The following is an 18,527-nucleotide window of genomic DNA, read 5'->3' as shown; positions in this document are numbered from 1 at the left end:
TCGCTTGAACCCAGGAGGTGGAGGTTGCAGTGAGCCAAGATCGCACCACTGCATTCCAGCCTGGGCAACAGAGCAAGGCTGTCTCAAAAAAAAAAAAAAAAAAAGGATTTTATATTCTAACAATGAATCCAGAGCATTAAAATAACAACAATCACCAAAACCCTCACAGAACTTTGCAGATAAGTGTGGCCTCCACAAAATCTTACAGTCCACCCAAACCACTGGCTTTAAAATTAAGCAATTTTTTCTTAAATTGGGGAGAGGCCTTTTAAAATATGTGTCTCTAAAGACTTTCCTACTTGTATTGCACTACTGTATTCTGAATGTGGGTCCCATGACTACTCTTTCCACTGAGGGGCTACTGTTTACTGGAAGGACCCTCAGCCTCCGAAATGCTCTTTTGTGGTTTTGTTGTTTTTGTTTTTGAGCCAGGGTCTTGGTCAGTTGCCCGGGCAGGGGTGCAGTGGCGCGATCATAGCTCACTGTAGCCTTGAACTCCCAGGCTTAGCCTCTGCCTCAGCCTCCCAACTAGCTGGGACTCCACGCGTGTGCCACCACACCTGGCTAATGCAGGGTTGGAGAGGAGTCCCTGGCCTAGACCTCCCTGGTCAGGCTCATAACCGCTGTCCCCCTCCACAGGCCATGGATGCTCCCCACCCCAAGGCAGCCCTGGACAGCATTAACGAGCTGCCCGAGAACATCCTGCTGGAGCTGTTCACGCACGTGCCCGCCCGCCAGCTGCTGCTGAACTGCCGCCTGGTCTGCAGCCTCTGGCGGGATCTCATCGACCTCATGACCCTCTGGAAGCGCAAGTGCCTGCGAGAGGGCTTCATCACCGAGGACTGGGACCAGCCCGTGGCCGACTGGAAGATCTTCTACTTCCTACGGAGCCTGCACAGGAACCTCCTGCGCAACCCGTGCGCTGAAGGTGGCATGGGGGCAGGGTGGAGGCCGCCACCGGGCTCGTTCCTTCCCATCCTTGGGCCTTGGCACTTGTGATTCCCACGCTACCTGGAATGTTCTCTAATCCTAAACACCCACCTCACTCCCTTGGTTCCTTCTCATTCTTCAGGTCTCAGTTCAGAGACCTGCCCTGTGCTCCCAATCTAAAAACAGCACTCTCCACCTCCAGCATAGCACCTCCATTTCATGCCCTGTAACATTTTTGACCAGGCACGGGGGCTCACGCCTGTAATCCCAGCACTTTGGGAGACTGAGATGAGCGGATCACCTGAGGTAAGGAGTTGGAGACTAGCCTGGTGAAAATGGCGAAGCCCTGTCTCTACTAAAAACACACGAAGTTGGGCATGCTGACCCACACCTAGAATCCCAGCTGCTCGGGAGGCTGAGGCAGGAGAATCGCTTGAACCTGGGAGGCAGAGGTTGCAGTGAGCTGAGATGGCTCCACTGCACTCCAGCCTGGGCGACAAGAGTGAAACTTAGTCTCCAAAAGAAAAAGTTTTTTTTCAGAATTTCCTTATTTTTTTCTGCCACAAACTTCAAGTTCCAGTGGCCAAATGGACATTATTTGCTACACTATAGCATCCACAGTGACACCCGCACATAGCAGGTGCCCAAGAAATGCTCGTTGAATGAACAAGCACACTGCAGACCCGCCTGTCACCCAGAGTACAGCCCAAGCTGCCTCATGTTGACCAAGGGCCTCCTCTGTGTCAGGTATTCATGGGAGATCTTTACAAATGTACTTACCCATCCTCCTGTTAGCCCCATTATACAGACAAACAAAATGAGGATCCAGAGGGGCCTGTGATCACAGCTGAAGGTCCCCACTTAGCCTGTTACATTCTCTTGTATTTCCCAGGCATTTTTTTCCCTTTTCCCTTCCTTCGTTTGGTACCTGCTATGTACCAGGCACCACGCTTCCCATATATATATATTTTTAATTAGAGACAGGGTCTCACCGTGTTGCCCAGACTGGTCTCGAACTCCTGGGCTCAAATGATCTGCCTGCCTCAGCCTCCCAAAGTGCTGGAATTATAGGCATGAGCCACCATCCACCCCGGACACGCCATACTTCCTGTTGGGACTCCAGCAGCAACTGATTTTGAGACCTGGTTTGTGTACTTAGAACCTCCTTGCTATCTCTGTACTCTCTTCATCCTCATCAGGATCCTGGGAGATTGGCCGGGTGCAGTGGCTCGTACCTGTAATCCCAGCACTTTGGGAGGCTGAGATGGGCGATTACTTGAGGTCAGGTGTTCAAGACCAGCCTGGACAACATGGTGAAACTCCATCTCTACAAAAATACAAAAAAATTAGCCAAGCATGGTGGCAGGCACCTGTAATCTCAGCTCCTCAGGAGGCTGAAGCAGGAGAATCACTTGAACCCAGGAGGTGGAGGTTGAAGTGAGCCAAGATTGTGCCACTGCACTCCAGCCTGGGAAACAGAGTGAGACCCTGTCTCTGAAAAAATAATTTAAAAATAAAACAAATAGGCCAGGCACGGTGGCTCATGCCTGTAATTCCAGCACTTTGGGAGGCCAAGGCAGGCAGATCACTTGAGGTCAGGAGTTCGAGACCAGCCTGGCCAACATGGTAAAACCCTGTCTCTACAAAAAATACACAAATTAGCTGGGCATGGTGGTGGGCACCTGTAATCCCAACTACTTGGGAGGCTGAGGCAGGAACACCGCTTGAACCTGGGAAGCGGAGGTTGCAGTGAGCTGAGATTGCGCCACTGCACTCCAGCAGCCTGAGTGACAGAGGGACACTGTCTCTCTCTCTCTCACACACAGACACACACACACACACACACACAGAGGAACCTGGGAGACGCCAAGACAACTAGGGTGGACTCCATTGTATAGATGGGGAGCTTTGGGCCCGAGATGAGTGACTTCCCCAAAGATGCACAATTGCCCAGCTTCCAGGGTTTGGTCCTGACAGATAAAGGCCTCAAACTCCCCCCACCCCAAATCCCAGAGCCCCCATAGACAGCGCTCGACACTCAGTCCCTCTGCCTGCCCCAGATTTCATTCAGAAGCTGCCCACTCAGCTTCACACCGCCTAACGGAGCTGGCCTTGCAGCCCGGCCTGCCCGGGGCCGGCAGTGTTCAGTCAAGCCTTGCTGAGATACCCCCAGGTCTGTACTCAGCGTCAGCCCAGCTCCTAGATTTCTGTATTACTTCTCTGGTTCTCTACTGGGGACCCCAGAGTACCTGAGAATAGCGGGCTTCTGGACGGGGAGCAAGCCATTGGAAAAGTGCCCCAGTGATTGCCTGGGCAGCACCGGTAGAGAAGCACCCTTGTTTCCTAAGGTCCTCTAAGTTCAGTGTGAAGAGGGTGATCGCCCCCCTGAACCCACCAGGCCCACCTAATGGAAGTCCACCCATGAATGTTACCACACCGCCCAGCCCAAAGGGTACCGGTTCCTCCACTTAGCACTCTTGCCCTGGGCCATCTGGGCCCTATGGGAATCTTGGTTCCCATGACCACCAACAAACCCACAAACCCATCCTCTAGGGCCTCCAATCTGGGTTATGTCGTTAACCAAGGGCCTCTCCCTCCTGGACATCTGGGGTGCCATCTGGGTCAAGTAAGCAGTCTGTGTTGGGATGAACACTTGTTAGCCTTTTTTAAAAAATTATTTTACTTATTTTAAAAAAAAAGAAAAAAAGGGTGTCGCTATGTTCCCTAGGCTGGTCTTGAACTCCTGGATTCAAGCGATCCACCTGCCTCAGCCTCCCAAAGTGCTGGGATTACAGGCCAAGCCACCGTGCCTGGCCTCACATTAGTCTTTGAGGACAGTACTCTCACAGGCCCCTCGTAATTTCATTTTTTGAGAACTGATACTTGGGTATTTCCCAGAGTTCCACCGCAACATGGAAATGAGGAAGGGGTTGGTTTAGAATTTCTGGTAACACGCATTTTCTCCAGCTGTGTGTTAGGAGTGAGGCCAGTTTGGGACTGTGTGGGAGGGACAGAGTCAGGTCAGAGCTGATATGGTGAGGACAGGTGGGAATGTGTTGGAGGGGTACTTTGTAGGGGTGCTCCAGGGTGCAGTTGGGGTATACTTGGGCTGGTGGGGTACCTTGGCTACACAGTGCCCTTGGGAAGGAACAAGCTTGTTAACCCTTTGGTGTCCACAGCCCCAGAAACCTGAGCATGAGCAAATTCTGCCTCCCAAGAAGGTCACTAACGCCAACCACCCTCCCTCCCGCCCTCCCGGGACCAGGTGGGGAGGGCTGTATTTTGGATTTACACAGGCGGTCTCACCTCGGCTTCTGTTCTTCCTAGAGGATATGTTTGCATGGCAAATCGATTTCAATGGTGGGGACCGCTGGAAGGTGGAGAGCCTCCCTGGAGCCCACGGGACAGATTTTCCTGACCCCAAAGTCAAGAAATATTTTGTCACATCCTACGAGTAAGGCAAACTGAACCTACCAGGCTTGCATGGAGGGGACAGAGGGTTAGGACACCTTTGCCAAGTCTCAGGCAAAGTCTTCTAAGGGAACGCCTCTCTGTGAAGCTCAAGGGAGGTGGCCCCAAAACTTGCCCAGAGTCACTGCTTCCTGGAGTCACTCAGTGCTGTGTTCATGGACAGTGGGGGTGGGGATCACTGAAGCAGGCCAGGAGTCCATTGGGTGGTTAAGATAAGCCAGGGCTATCTACAGGCATCCATCCCTAAGCTAGGAACTTGAGTTTACAAGAGTGCCCTGCCTGGTGCTCTGGAACACTGGGCCTTTGGACTGGAATCAGATGCCACCCAGGCACAAGTGGGTCAGACTCCCTCCTACACTGGAGGAGAAACCAGTCAGCCCCAGCCAGTGCCTGTCCTGCAGCGGCCAGAGGATACCCTAAGTCCCCAAACCACCTCCCTGGGCTCACAGGGGCTGCCAAGGCTTGGGTGAGGGGGGGCCATGCATAGCACACCCAGGTACGCAAGCCCCCAACTCTGCTCCCCAGAATGTGCCTCAAGTCCCAGCTGGTGGACCTTGTAGCTGAGGGCTACTGGGAGGAGCTATTGGACACATTCCGGCCGGACATCGTGGTTAAGGACTGGTGAGTAGGGTCCATGGCCTGTGTCCCCCACTCTACATGCTCGTCTTACTGCTGTGCCGGGTGAGACAAGCCATAGCAAGTGCCCACTGTGCCCAGCAGTGTCCTAGAGCCAGGTAGCCCTGGCCTCTGCCCCCGCTCTGTGCCCAGACCCTGCGGCACCTCCTGGCCTCCCCACCACCCTGTGACGCAGTCAGCAGGACACAGCAGCGCCAGTGTGCAGATGAGGAGGCTGAGGCCCCCAGGTGGGTTGTCATGGACAGGCACTTTTTTTATTTGAGAGTCTCGCTCTTTTACCCAGGCTGGAGTGCAGTGGCGCGATCTTGGCTCACTGCAACGTCCACCTCCCACGTTCAAGCGATTCTCCTGCCTCAGCGTCCCGAGTAGCTGGGATTACAGTTGCCCACCACCACGCCCGGCTATTTTTTTAATCATTTTAATACAGATGGAGTTTCACCATGCTAGTCAGGCTAGTTTCAAACTCCTGACCTCAAGTGATCCACCCACCTTGGCCTCCCAAAGTGCTGAGATTACAGGCGTGAGCCACTGTGCCCGGTCAACACTGACAGGCACTTGGGCAACAGAGGACCTCAGGCCTCTCTGGACTGGGTGGAAATCCCCAGGTCCCCTGACCTACCTGCCTCCCTGGCTCCTTTTCCTATTCATCCCATGACTCTTTTTTGAGCTCCTACTCTGTGCACAGGAGTGTGCCAGGCTCTGGCTTGGCCGGTGGCAGAAGCAGGACCCCAGTTCTAGGCAGGCCCCAGGGCCGCCACTCTGAGGATAAATGGGTGAGGATGGAGGAGTCTGCAGAGCTGCAGAGGGGAGAGGTGGCTGGGCTGGGCTGAGCAGAAGGTGAGCTCTGTGCCAGCCCCATTACACAGGCCACCCCCTTGACTCTCCCACTGAATCCACAGCCTGGTCCATTGTAAGTACAGGTGACGTGGCTTGGACAGACCAGGCCTCTCTGGAGGGGTCTTTTGCTTTTTGAGGTCACATCTTTAGTAGTATGCCCGAAAGGGTCCCTTTTCTCAGATGGGGTAACTGAGGCCAGCATGGACCAACTGCTTACCCCCAGGCCACAGTGGGGCATAGGGAGCGCTGCCAGCTGGGCCTAGCAGGCAGAGCAGTGTTGGCTGATGGGAAATGAAGCTCCAAGCTCCAATGTGTAGGTCCCCCCTGCCCCCAGTGCTGGGGCCAGCCCTTGGTGGCTTGGACACAGGGCTCTCAACCCCTCCACCAGGTTTGCTGCCAGAGCCGACTGTGGCTGCACCTACCAACTCAAGGTGCAGCTGACCTCAGCTGACTACTTCGTGTTGGCCTCCTTCGAGCCCCCACCTGTGACCATCCAACAGTGGAACAATGCTGCATGGACAGAGGTGAGGCCTCACCCACTTGCTCTCTCTACCCACTCCTCCCAGGGCCAGGATGGCAGGAAGCAAGGGGCAGCCTCAGGGCCCAAGGTGCCCCTGCTCTCTGGCCTGGAGCTGTTGCCTTCCCACCTGGGCAGCTCTCTTAGAGGACCTGGCTCCTGCCTTCCCCTCCCCAGTCCTGGTGGTCACTTCCTGTCCCCTCCTCCCGGCAGGTCTCCTACACCTTCTCAGACTACCCCCGGGGTGTCCGCTACATCCTCTTTCAGCACGGGGGCAGTGACACCCAGTACTGGGCAGGCTGGTATGGGCCCCGAGTCACCAACAGCAGCATCGTCGTCAGCCACAAGAGGACCAGGAACCAGGCCTCCTCTGAGGCTCAGCCTGGGAAGAAGCATGGACAGGAGGAGGCTGCCCAATCGCCCTACCAAGCTGTTCTCCAGATTTTCTGACAGCTGTCCATACTGTATCCGGGTCAGCCAGAGGTTCCTCCATGCAGGAGCTGAGCATGGGGTGGGCAGTGAAGTCCCTGTACCAGCGACTCCTGCCCCAGTTCAACCCTACCAGCTTGTGGAAACTTACTGTCACATAGCTCTGACGTTTTGTTTTAATAAATGTTTTCAGGCTGGGCACGGTGGCTCACGCCTGTAATCCCAACACTTTGGGAGGCCAAGGCGGGCAGATCACGAGGTCAGGAGATCGAGACCATCCTGGCCAACATGGTGAAATCCCGTCTCTACTAAAAATACAAAAAATTAGCCGGGCGTGGTGGCGGGTGCCTGTAGTCCCAGCTACTCGGGAGGCTGAGGCTGAGCTTGCAGTGAGCCAAGATCACACCACTGCACTCCAGCCTGGGAGACAGAGCGAGACTCCGTCTCAAATAATAATAATAATAATAATAATAAATAAATAAATAAATAAATAAAAATTAAAAATACATGTTTTCAGTAAAATCAGCCTGGGGTTGGTTTTAGGAGTGGGGAGAGGGGGTCCCTGGCATTTTGGTGGAGAAGCAGCACCCCCCCACCAGGTTTTCCCCTGGCCATACCTGTCCGTCCCACTCTGGTTAATGATGGCATCAGCTCAGCCCAGCCCTTGGGGCCCCTTTATTGAAAGAACTCACAGCACAGTATTTGAGACAGACAGTGTTTGCCGGCGGAACCCCAGGAGGCTGAGAAGTCGAGGTTGCGGCATACTTCACTGCCTCCTGGGGGAGGCATCCTCCAAGCAGACCTGAGCGGCCCCGGGCTGGGGCGGGCGATCCACACACAGAGGCGATAAGAGCACTTGGAATCAGGGCAGCCATGCAGCACTGCCCTAGGCGGGGATCCCCCAAAGTCTGACAGTTCGGGCATCAGTGAGGTGGCAGATGCCCCCTCAGCTGCCTTTGTGAGCACGCTCTTCCACGTAAAGCTGCATCTGACGAACACAAACAGCCACAGTCAGCGAGACAGCCAGGGCATCCCTGCTGGAGGACACAGAAGCACCTGGTGGGCAGATCTCCGCCAAGGGTGGGGCCTCGTGGCCATAGCCGAGGTGGAGAAGAATAGAGACGGGAGGGGCTCTCCACCAGGCATTCCCTCGTTCTCTCCCCCAAGCCCTCTAGTAAGGCCTCAGTGCCGGGCCTCACTTCCTAAGCAGCCCCTAAATAAGCTTCCCACGTCCCCACGAAGCTCACCTTTAAAATGTCCGACGTCATGGTTTTTAGTGGTATCAGACGGGGGTCATGCATGTGGACATCCTGCTCATCTGCCAGGATCCAGGGGAAATCCTAGGGAGGGGACAAAGGTCAGGGGGGTGACGGAGCTGGGCCCTTGCCTGCCCTCACTTTGCTGTCCCTCCCACTCCAGACCAGGGGCCTACAACCTGAGCCTCAGAATCACTAGGAAGCTGTTGGTGATGCAGACCCCAGGCCCCCCATCCCCCACAGAGGCCAAGTCCATAGAACCCAAGGGACAAGCCCCAGGCACCAATGCTGAACCTGATGGGCCAGGACCCCTCCCTGGAGAGCCCCCACTTCAGAAGAGCCAGGATGAGCTGGGGGCCCCAGCAGGTGGCTCCACCTGAGCTCCTCACTGCCCCAAGTGCCCAGATGGAGCAGTGGCCAGGCCTGAGGACCTGCTGGGTACCAGGCACTGCTGCACCAATATAATGGATGGCTGGCCACAGGCAACGCCCCTGCCTGCCTGAAACTGCCACATCACGTTTCTAGAGCCTGCACCCAGACCCAGACCCGTCTCATCTCACCTTGATGACCTGGATCTTCTCCATGTTGCGAGTGGCGGCTTCTCTTGTGTGCACTAGGACTGTGAAGGTACAGCCTGGAGAAGCAAGAGGTTGGTGGAGGCTCCCCCGCCGCCCTGGTGCCTGCCACTGGGCCCAGCCTCTTCCCACTTCCCTTGCTGGCTCGGCAGCACCCCCAGAGCAGATGGCAAAGCAAGTGCTAAGAAAAGCCCCAGTCAATAGGGAGATGGAAGCCAGGTGGAATCAATCAGGGAAGCTTCCCAGAGGAGGTGGACTCTCAGGGTTAGGAAGAGATGAGTCTCAGAGCAGCCAAACATGGACCTGGGAACACAGACCAACCCGAGACAACCGTGGAAACGCCAAGGGAAGAGAGGGTGGGGAGTGGACACACCTGGGGGGTTGTGGTCCAGGACGGCATCGCACACGCTGATCTTCAGGATGAAGGCTCGGAGCAGCTGCTCCACGTGAGACAACAGGGAGTCTGAGCTGAGAGGAGAGGTCTTCCCATCACACTGGCGCCCTCCCCTCCACCCCAGGCATCAAGCCTGGATGTAGACCTGGGGTACAGAACCCCCTCCAGTGCCTCTGAGAGTGCTGCATGCCTAGGACCCAGCTCCCTATCCGGTCCACACAATTCAAACCAGCAAGGGAGTTTACAAGAAATGCCCAGCCCCACCCCAGACAAAGTCAGAATTTGGCGGGGGGCAGGGGAGATAGAGGCGATCTGAGGAGGCCTCCCTAGGTGGTTTTAATGTGCAGCCAGGCCCAAGAACCAGGACACCAAGCCAGGCGGGGAAAGGGCTTGCCTAAGGCCACACAGCCTGTGGGGACAGGTTGGGCATAGATTCCAGTGCCCTGACCTCACCATCGGAAGCATGCAGTTGACGAACTAACATATGTGCCAAAGGTCAACTTCAAGTTGACTGGACACTTGCCTGAGGAGTCAGAAAACTGGTTCTGTGTCCTGGGCTCTGCCCCTACCCAGGTGACCCTGGATAGCTCATGTCATTTCTCTGGACCCATCTCAGCTGCTCACAGGCTGTCCCCTTGTCAGGCTGGCGCATCTTGCCCTTTCTCCTCCCAGGCCTTTTCCAAGGTATTCAAGGGCCGCCTTAAAGGGGTAGGTGTGTTGCCAGAGACAGACCTGCTGCCAGCTAGTGGGCGAGGGGCAGGGGCAGCCCACCTGATGGACAGCAGTGGAGGCTGGGTGATCTCAAAGACGAATTTCTCCACTGGGCGGTGCTCTTTATCCAAAATCACCACCACCACTTTCTCCACATCATTCTGCAAGGAGAGGAACCCCCGCTGCAGAGCCAGGCACCCCACCCCCACTCCACCACCCCGCCTCCACCCCCTTGCCCAAGGAAGGACGGGAAGCGGCCCACTCACAGCCCTGCTCAGCTGCTAGTCTGGGCGTCCGCAAGAGCCCAGATAGCCCGGGTTTGAGAAGCTGGCACCCTCCGGTATGAGCGGTGCAGGCTGAGGGAATAACCAGGCCCCATAGGGAAGGTCCCAGGAAGTCTGAGATCAGGACTAGATGGGGAAGAAACCCTGAGGGGCTCAGCTCAGACAGAACGTTTAGCGTGGAGAACAGGGAACGGATGTGAGAAGAACCCAGAACCCACCAGCGCAGTCCCTACCCACAGCCAGCTTCAACCCAGGTTCCCAGGCCCAAGGCACCCTGCACATGGCCCACATGCCTTGGAGCCTGCACCTGGGTTGGGATGGTCTCCAGAGTGCAGGGAACAGGCTTCTGGGTATCGGAGCCATGAAGACGCCACAGAGTCCTAGCATCACCCCATCCCAGAGTTGGACTGTGAGCATAGAGGGACAGGGGTGAGCATGGGGTGAGGTGGCTGGGGAGCCCAGTGCACCCTCACCTTCTCCAAGAGTGGCTTGACGCAGTGCAGCGTGTCCTGGATATACTGATTCAGCTCCGGGTGGCAGGACATCTGCACACAACACCATGCGGCTGGTGAGGCCCAAAGCACAGATGGGGAAACCATCCAACACGACCAGGAGCCCAAGGCCCCGTCTGCCTTCCGTCAGAGGCCCAGCAGCTCTCCAGGGCCCCCTACCCAGAAGACCCCACTTTCCCTCAAGAGGCTAACAACTGTGAATTTATCCATGGAGAAAGAAGTTAGAAGATAAGAACTCAGGCTGGGCGCAGTGGCTCACTCCTATAATCCTGGCACTTTGAGAGGATAAGGTGGGTGGATCGCCTGAGGTCAGGAGTTTCAGACCAGCCTGGCCAAAATGGCAAAACCTCGTCTCTACTAAAAATACAAAAATTGGCCAGATAAGGTGGCATCTGTAATCCCAGCTACTCGAGAGGCTGAGGCAGGAGAATCACTTGAACCTGGGAGGCGGAGGTTGCAGTAAGCTGAGATCAAGCCACTGCACTCCAGCCTGGGCAACAAAGCAAGACTCCATCTCAAGGAAAAAAAAAAGATAAGAACTCAATCCCAATATGAGCATTTAATATACCATTAGGGGTTCTTAATGTGGGGTCCATGGACTCCTCCAGAGTCTGAAAAGTCCCTAAAGTTGTATCTTTGTGCACGTGGGCATTTTTCCAGAAAAAGGATCCAGAAAAACGTAATCAGATTTCAAAAGTTAAGAACTAAGGAACTGTGTGGCCTCAGGTAAATTCCTTAACTTCTCTGAGCTTCAATCACTTCATCATAAAGAAAAAGTGAGTAAATGTCAATTTTTTTTTTCCTTTTCCCTCTAAAGGTGACCTTCAACAACTTACTATGGGTTTGTTGTTGTTTGGATACTATGGGTTTGTTGCTGTTTGTTTGGATAAAGCCATCAAATATCGCCAGTGGAAAATACAATTAATACATGTAACATACAGAACATCATAGCTTAGCCAGGCCTACCCAAACACACTCAAAACACTTACATTAGCCCACAGTTGGGCAACATTATCTAACACAAAACCTATTTCATAACAAAGTGCTCACGCCTGTAATCCCACCACTTTGGGAGGCCAAGGCAGACAGATCACCAGAGGTCAGGAGTTCGATACCAGCCTGGCCAACACAGCGAAACCTTGTCTCTACTAAAAATACAAAAATTAGCCCGGTGTGGTGGCACACGCCTGTAATCCCCAGCTACTCGGGAGGCTGAGGCAGGAGAATCGCTTGAACCCGGGAGGTGGAAGTTGCAGTGAGCCAAGATCATGTAACTGCACTCCAGGCAGGGCGACACAGCGAGACTCAGTCTCAAAAAATAAAATAAAATAAAAAATAAAGTGCTGGCTTGGCCTGAAGTGGAAGAGGTTTTTTTTTTTTTGAGACGGAGTTTCGCTCTTGTCACCCAGGCTGGAATGCAGTGGCACAATCTTGGCTCACTGCAACCTCCGCCTCCCAGGTTCAAGCGATTCTCCTGCCTCAGCCTCCTGAGTATCTGGGATTACAGGCGTTAGCCACCACGCCCAGCCAATTTTTGTATTTTTAGTACAGACGGGGTTTCACCATGTTTGTCAGGCTGGTCTCGAACTCCTGACCTCAAGTGATCCGCCCGCCTCGGCCTCCCAAAGTGCCAGGATTACAGGCGTGAGCCACCACACCCGACCGAAGAGTTTTTAAAAGTCCACCCTGTACCCACTCTGTGGTTCTGGGACGTGCCTCACCTGGACTGGCACGTTGTACTTCTTGCGTTTCTGGAAGATGCCCACAGGGTAGACCTCGCGCACGTAGAGGATGAGATGCACAGCCACCTCCAGGAACTCGCAGAGCACATCGGCCACCACTGCAGCGGGCACAAGCCGGTGGTGCGCTCGGGGAAGCCCGCCAGCCCAGGCGCCCCCGCCCCTGACCCCGCAGGTCCAGCCTCCCTACCTTGGCCAAAGTTGAGGTCTTGTCGTGTGAGCGTGGTCATCCTTCCCGCTACCTGAGTGGTGGGGCAAGGGCAGAGGGTAGTTCCAGACACCCAGGAGCCCAGAACCCGCTCGCCTCCACCGTCTCTTCCCTCCCCACAGTCCGTGGGAACTGGGGCATGACCTCCCGCTTCGCACAGGCTCAGAGCACCTGGGAAGAACCCCCAACCCGACGCTGGCGTCCGTGCTTGGGGGCATCAGCCTCTATCCACTGGCCGCCTGCGCCCCCTCGCTCCGCTGTCTCGGGGGGTGGAAAGATCACAGCGGTGCCCCCGAAAAGGGCAGGGCCGCGGACGCAGAGGGAAACAGTTGGATGCGCAGGGCCGGCAGTGCAAAGCGGGACGCGCGGAAAGCAAAGCTGGGTTGGAATAAGACTCCGCCCCCTGCCCGGCCGGATCCCTCCCGGCGGGAATCCGCCCCCTCTCCCTCCCCTAGTACCGGCTCTGGGTTCGGTTCCCGCCCGAGATCGGGCCCGGCCCCGCCGCGGGGAGCCACCGACCGGACCGATCGCGCCTCCCGCTCAACCCGGGGCCTCGGCGCCGCTGGGTGACGTTCACGGCGCTCCGGCGGGTCCTAGAGCCCGCCCCGCCCAGGCCACGCCCATTCCCGCGCAGTCCAAACCCGGCCTCGCACAGAGCGGTTCCGCCTGCGGGGACTAGGCTCCGGGGGGCGGGGGCCGGGTCTCGGCGTCGGGGAGGGGCTGAGACCCGCCGCTCCACCTCCCTTCGACTTCAGGTGGGCGCGAAGACAACACAACGTTGATCTCCAAGTTCCATCGGATTGCTACATATCTTCCCCCGAGGGCGTTTCTCTCGCTTTAGCACGCGCCGGAAGAGGGCGGGTAGGGGTTGCTGGGGAGGGCAAAGGGGAGGGCGCAGCTGGGGACTAAGGGCAGCCACATCTGAGCTAACCCGAGTCACCATTCCTGCAGCTGCCCACCTAAAAGAGGCTCCTCTGGCTCGGGGGCGGGAACAGGGGAGGACAGGGTTGCACCGGTTGTCAAGACCCGGGTGAAATTTTAAAAATAAAAAAAAGAGGGCGTGCACCGGCGCCGCCCCCGCCCCGCCCCCACCGGGTACCTAAATACAGCCTGGCCTGACGGCCCAACAGGATGAAACCTCCCCGCCCTACGCTTCAGAACAATAGCTGACCTTTATGGAGCTCCAGCCGAGTGCTGGGCACTGGGCTACGTGTGTCCTTGGATTATCTAAGTCCCCGGAGTAACTCCATGAGGCAGTTACTGTGACTGTTCCCTTTATACAGATGAGTGAAGCGAGGTGCAGAAGGGTGAATAACCTGCCGGAGTCTCCCAGCTAGTGGGGTGGGCGATGGCCGAGGTGCCTCCTGCCGCTACCTTTTACTGCTCCGAAGTCCCCCACGGACATGGACTCCGTCTGGAAGTCCTGAAAGGGCCCTCAGAGATGATATTATTAAAATAATAAAAAATGACTAGCATCGAGTGCTTCTTATGTGTCAAACACTGATTCCTTTAATTCCTTCCTTAACCCTAGCAGCTAAATCTCCACTTTACAGCCCCACTTTACAGATGGTTAAACAGGCCCCGAAACGTTCTCTAATTCGCCAAAATCACATAGTGGGAATACAAACCTAGCTCTGATGCCTCTTCTGACACCAGGGCTTCCACTTATTTACAGCCCCCTTATTTTACAACTGAGAAAACTAAGATCTGAGAAGCAGCTACGGAGTTAGTGGGCAACAAGTCAGGACCAGAAGCCAAGAGGACTTTGTCTGCGACCTCCAGGGAGGTAAGAGCTTGTTAATCCCATCCGTCTGTTTGGTCACAGATCTAGCCAGGCTTGTTTATCATTTACAGCTCATTATAGGAGACCCGGATCCCTCCCCCGACCCCCTGATGCCTTCAAACCTGCATTTCCAGACTTCTAATGGGGAGAGAAAAAGTAACTTGTAAGTAACCCATTAAGCTAGGAATGTCAGCAAAACATTTCTTCAAATGCAGTCCTAGGAAATCTGCATCAGAATCCCCCAGGAGCCCATTAATCACAGCTGCTGTGCTGCCCAGAGCAACCTGATCGAGGTGGGGTGCACAGCAGGGCACTGGCCCTTTAACAAGCTCCCCAGGGGCCCGGATGCCCAGCAAAGTGTCGGAATCGCCACAGAGGTTTGGACTGTTCCCAGAGAATATCTGCATTTTGTAAAAATGTGATGCATTTTGTAAAATTGTGATGTAAAATCATCCATCCAAAGGGATGGATGATTTTGTTTTAGGAACTGGTGCATTTGGCAGCACATTCTGGGCACAGCAACCCTTCTCAAGACGTGGGGATCCTGCCCACATCATGCCATTTCCACACAGAGCTGGCCAAACAGCTCACTGGCTTATAGACAGTGTCCCGTGGTTCCCTGAGATTGACTCATTGCAGAACTTGGGAAAAACAAGCGTCTTTCCTTTCCCTCTCTGGAGGCTGCTTAAGCAGCTTTTGTATTGGTGACAGGCAGTGGCGGTCATAGGGGGCAACTCCTTGCAAAGGAGCCCTTCAGATTGGGGCCTGGGGTGGGGAAACTGAGAGTCAGGTGACTCCTGTGGGATGGCCTTCAGGACACAGTGTGAGGGGCACTGGGGCTCAAGTCAGGCCCTCCGTCCATGGACTCCCAGCCCCAGCCCTCTGCCCCGAGAAGACACAATACAAGCCACCCATAGAATTCCTGACACACAGAGCTAAGAACGTGAGAAAAACCTTGGGGGACATAAACTCAACCCTCATTTTTCCTTGGGGAAACTGAGGTCCCAACAGCTTTTGACACTGGGGTACCCACCTTGTCAACTAGAAACCTGTGGATAAAAATATCTGGGTTTGCAAATATCGTATGTTCTCACTTGTAAGTGGGAGTTAACCTATGGGGATGTAAAGGCATAGGAATGATATATTGAACTTTGGGGACTCTAGGGGAAGGGTGGGGAGGTGAGGGACAAAAGACTATGTATTGGGTACAGTCTATACTGCTCAGGTGACGGGTGCACCAAAATCTCAGCAGTCACCGCTAAAGAACTTATCCATGTAACCCAAAATTATTGCAATTAAAAAAAAATGTCAGCTGGGCGCGGTGGGTGGCTCATGCCTGTAATCCCCGCACTTTGGGAGGCTGAGGCGGGCAGATCACCTGAGGTCAGGAGTTCGAGATCAACCTGACCAACATGGAGAAACCCTGTATCTACTAAAAATAGAAAATTAGCCAGGCGTGGTGGCACATGCCTGTAATCCCAGCTACTCGGGAAGTTGAGGCAGGAGAATCGCTTGAACCCAGGAGGCGGAGGTTGTGGTGAGCTGAGATCCAAGATCGCACCATTGTACTCCAGCCTGGGCAACAAGAGCAAAAACTCCATCTCAAAAAAAAAAAAAAGTCTGGGTTTGGGGCCTTGGGTTCAGATCCAATCACAAACAGAAGGAAGGTGGGCTAGGAAGCAGATGGGTAGGGATTCAAACCGATCTGACCCCAAACCCCCAAAAGGCTTCAGTCTCATTAGTGAAATGAACAGGCCAGACAGATGTTCCCTAAACCTCTGATGGCCTCAGGTTCCATGGGGGTGGGAGCAGGGGCAGGGGGCCGAGTCAGCATGGGCCCATCCGGGGAGCTCTGCCAACGCTCCATCCATGGGCTTCTCAGCATCTGGTTTTGCATATCTTAATTGTATCAGCATGATGGATGGTCACGGGATCCAGATTACATTATGGGGTTAATTTATTACATTTTTGAACACCCGTCTGCTGGGAAACTGTTGTTCAAAGTTATTTGCATATTTTTCACCATAATGACAATATGTAGGAAGGCAGCTGGGAAGGAAGGATGGGTGTTTAGGGGGAGCGAGAGCTTATTTGCCAACTAGAGCAGGTCCCTGAGGATCTGCAATGGGGATGGAGGGAAAATCACTCCCAAGAGACATTGAAGTGGAAACTGAGAAGGTGAGCTGTGAGCACCAGCCCAGCAAAGAGAAAGACCTGCACGGGCAGAAGAGGACTGCTGGGGTTTATGGAAAACAAACACACAGTGAGTGAACCAGGTAATAAGGTTTCCAGCCCCCAGAGGTGATTCCAAGACCCCTCCCATCTCCACCAGGCTGATGGCAGAATGAAGGTTCCCAGGACACCAATCACATGGGTATGGGGGACATACAGAGTGAGCCACACATAGCCTGGTGACAATCTCCTGATACCCTGATGCTCAGGGGCCCATCCAGTTGCAATGACCCTGGGCAGGGACCCAGCCTCATTCATTATTTCAATGCAGTGCCTAGCCAAATTCAGGTTCTCTCTCTCTGTCTTTTTTTTTTTCTTTTCTTTTCCAGAGACAGGGTCTCTCCTTGTCACCCAGGCTAAAGTGCAGTGGGGCAATCATAGCTCACTGCAGCCTGAAACTCCTGGGCTCAAGAGATCCTCCTACCTCAGCCTCCTGGGTAGCTAGGATTACAGGTGTGCACCACCACACCTGGCTGATTTTTAAAATTTTTTGCAGAGGCAGGATCTCACCATGTTGCCTAGGCTGGTCTCGAACTCTGGGGCTCAAGTGATCCTCCTGCCTCAGCCTCCCAAAATGCTGAGATTACAGGCTTGAGCCACCATGCCCAGCCCAAATTCAGGTTCTCAGCGAATGTGTGTCAAATGAGTGGATGAAAGAATGAGTGACAGAGGAATGAAATGATGGTGGACAGTGGCTCATTACCACTTGCCTGACTTGAATCTCAACTGAGTCTGGATGAGGAGCAAAAGACATTGGCTTCAGTGCCTGGGCTATGGGCACTATGCAGAGAAAAGTTATTTTCAAAAACAAAAGCAAGGGCTGTGGCATGTTCCCTATGGTGTCCCCAGCACCCACTCGTCCTGCTCATGTGTCCAGCCTGCTGCTTCTCTCCCCAGTGCTGCCCCTTAACCAGCTGTGAGGCTCTTCTTTCTCTGAACCTCAGTTTGCTCATCTGTAAAATAGGATAATGGTAGTTCCAATTTCATAGGATTGAGCAAAGAGCAAATGCTTATGTCCATGTTCATATTTATAAAAAATATAAAGTGCACAATGCCAGGCACAGTGGCTCACTCCTATGATCCCAGGTTTTTGGGAGGCCAAGGCGGACGGACCACTTGAGCTCAGAAGTTCGAGACAAACCTGGGCAACATGGCAAAAACTCTACAAAAAATATAAAAATTAGCTGAGCATGGTGGCATACACCTGTAGTCCCAGCTACTTAGCGGGCTGAGGTGGGAGGATCACTTGAGCCCGGGAAATCAAGGCTGCAGTGAGCCATGTTTGTACCACTGCACTCCAACCTGGGTGATAAAGTGAGACCCTGTCTCGAAAAATAAATAAATAAAATGCACAATGCCTGGCACATAAATGCTCAATTAATAGCTGTTATGACAATGATATTAAGGTCTATATACACTATTTAAGCCCCCAGAACAAACACTCTGCACAAGCTGTCATGCTTTTCAAAACCCCATCCAAACCATCTTTAGCGGCCTCCCCATAGCTCCATTTCCATTTCCCAAGGCAGCAGGCAACTCCCAAGCTGCCCTAGGGAGGACACGTGTCATCACGGAACAAGACGCCTAAAGACAAGGGCTTCCGGCCGACAGCTCCTCTCCGCTCTCATCTGCCTTCTGGTGTGAGGCCTGACCTGGTCAGCTGTCCCAGATCTCGGGGTTCACTGCTGACCTGAGATGGCTTTCAACACTGCAGCCAGAGCAAGGCCCTCACCCACCATTCCCTCTGTGGGATTCTACTGATTCCCAGTGTTGCTGACCCTTCAGTGGTCAGGGGGACCTTGCTGATCATCTGCTCTTTTTTCATAGAGACAGGGTCTCACTGTGTTACCCAGGCTGGTCTTGAACACTTGGCCTCCAGAGTTCCTACCTCAGCTTCCCAAAGCTCGGATTACTGGCATGAGCCACCACGCCTAGCCTGGTCGTATGTTCTTAAACTTTGGGCTTCTATACAGAGACACAAAATGTCTCTTTCTCTTTTTTTTTTTTTTTTTT

The 18,527-nt window shown here is 54.2% G+C and overlaps 2 protein-coding genes across 6 annotated transcripts in view; one reads left to right on the top strand and one right to left on the bottom strand.

Moving 5' to 3' along the window:
- Positions 1-7,135, top strand: part of FBXO6 (F-box protein 6) — a 17,235-nt gene extending 10,100 nt beyond the window's left edge. For both annotated transcript variants that reach the window (XM_011996592.1, XM_011996593.1), the window contains exons 2-6: positions 640-928; positions 4,258-4,384; positions 4,927-5,022; positions 6,263-6,398; positions 6,605-7,135. In XM_011996592.1, the coding sequence (XP_011851982.1) occupies positions 643-928; positions 4,258-4,384; positions 4,927-5,022; positions 6,263-6,398; positions 6,605-6,841 (882 nt within the window). In that variant the 5' untranslated portion in view covers positions 640-642 and the 3' untranslated portion in view covers positions 6,842-7,135. The remainder of the gene's footprint in view (positions 1-639; positions 929-4,257; positions 4,385-4,926; positions 5,023-6,262; positions 6,399-6,604) is intronic.
- Positions 7,136-7,455: 320 nt separating this feature from the next.
- Positions 7,456-13,467, bottom strand: MAD2L2 (MAD2 mitotic arrest deficient-like 2 (yeast)). 4 transcript variants are annotated; one of them, XM_011996591.1, is made up of 9 exons: positions 12,958-13,467; positions 12,482-12,533; positions 12,274-12,392; positions 10,514-10,585; positions 9,817-9,917; positions 9,025-9,119; positions 8,637-8,710; positions 8,068-8,160; positions 7,456-7,802 (listed from the first exon to the last, which is right to left on the bottom strand). In XM_011996591.1, the coding sequence occupies exons 2-9, from the start codon at positions 12,519-12,521 to the stop codon at positions 7,767-7,769; spliced, it is 630 nt and encodes a 209-aa protein (XP_011851981.1). In that variant the 5' UTR covers positions 12,522-12,533; positions 12,958-13,467; the 3' UTR covers positions 7,456-7,766. The 4 variants fall into 4 exon arrangements, with proteins under 4 accessions (XP_011851981.1, XP_011851979.1, XP_011851978.1 ...); XM_011996588.1 differs by having other exon boundaries at positions 7,460-7,808; positions 9,778-9,917; XM_011996590.1 differs by having other exon boundaries at positions 7,473-7,808.
- Positions 13,468-18,527: the final 5,060 nt, after the last annotated feature.

The sequence above is a fragment of the Mandrillus leucophaeus genome, unplaced genomic scaffold (genome assembly GCF_000951045.1).
Source record: "Mandrillus leucophaeus isolate KB7577 unplaced genomic scaffold, Mleu.le_1.0 Scaffold52, whole genome shotgun sequence".
NCBI lineage: Eukaryota > Metazoa > Chordata > Mammalia > Primates > Cercopithecidae > Mandrillus > Mandrillus leucophaeus.
Note: the sequence above shows the minus strand (reverse complement) of the source record. Positions and strands in the feature narration are given on the sequence as shown.

Coding starts and splice junctions, on each gene's coding strand:
- MAD2L2 (XM_011996588.1), bottom strand. CDS start 12,521: ATGACCACGCTCACACGACAAGACCTCAACTTTGGCCAAG. Junction 9,120..9,777: donor CGCCCACTAGCTGGCAGCAG/GTCTGTCTCTGG, acceptor CTCTCCTCTCAG/CTCAGACTCCCTGTTGTCTC. Junction 7,809..8,067: donor TGACGTCGGACATTTTAAAG/GTGAGCTTCGTG, acceptor TGTGTTCGTCAG/ATGCAGCTTTACGTGGAAGA.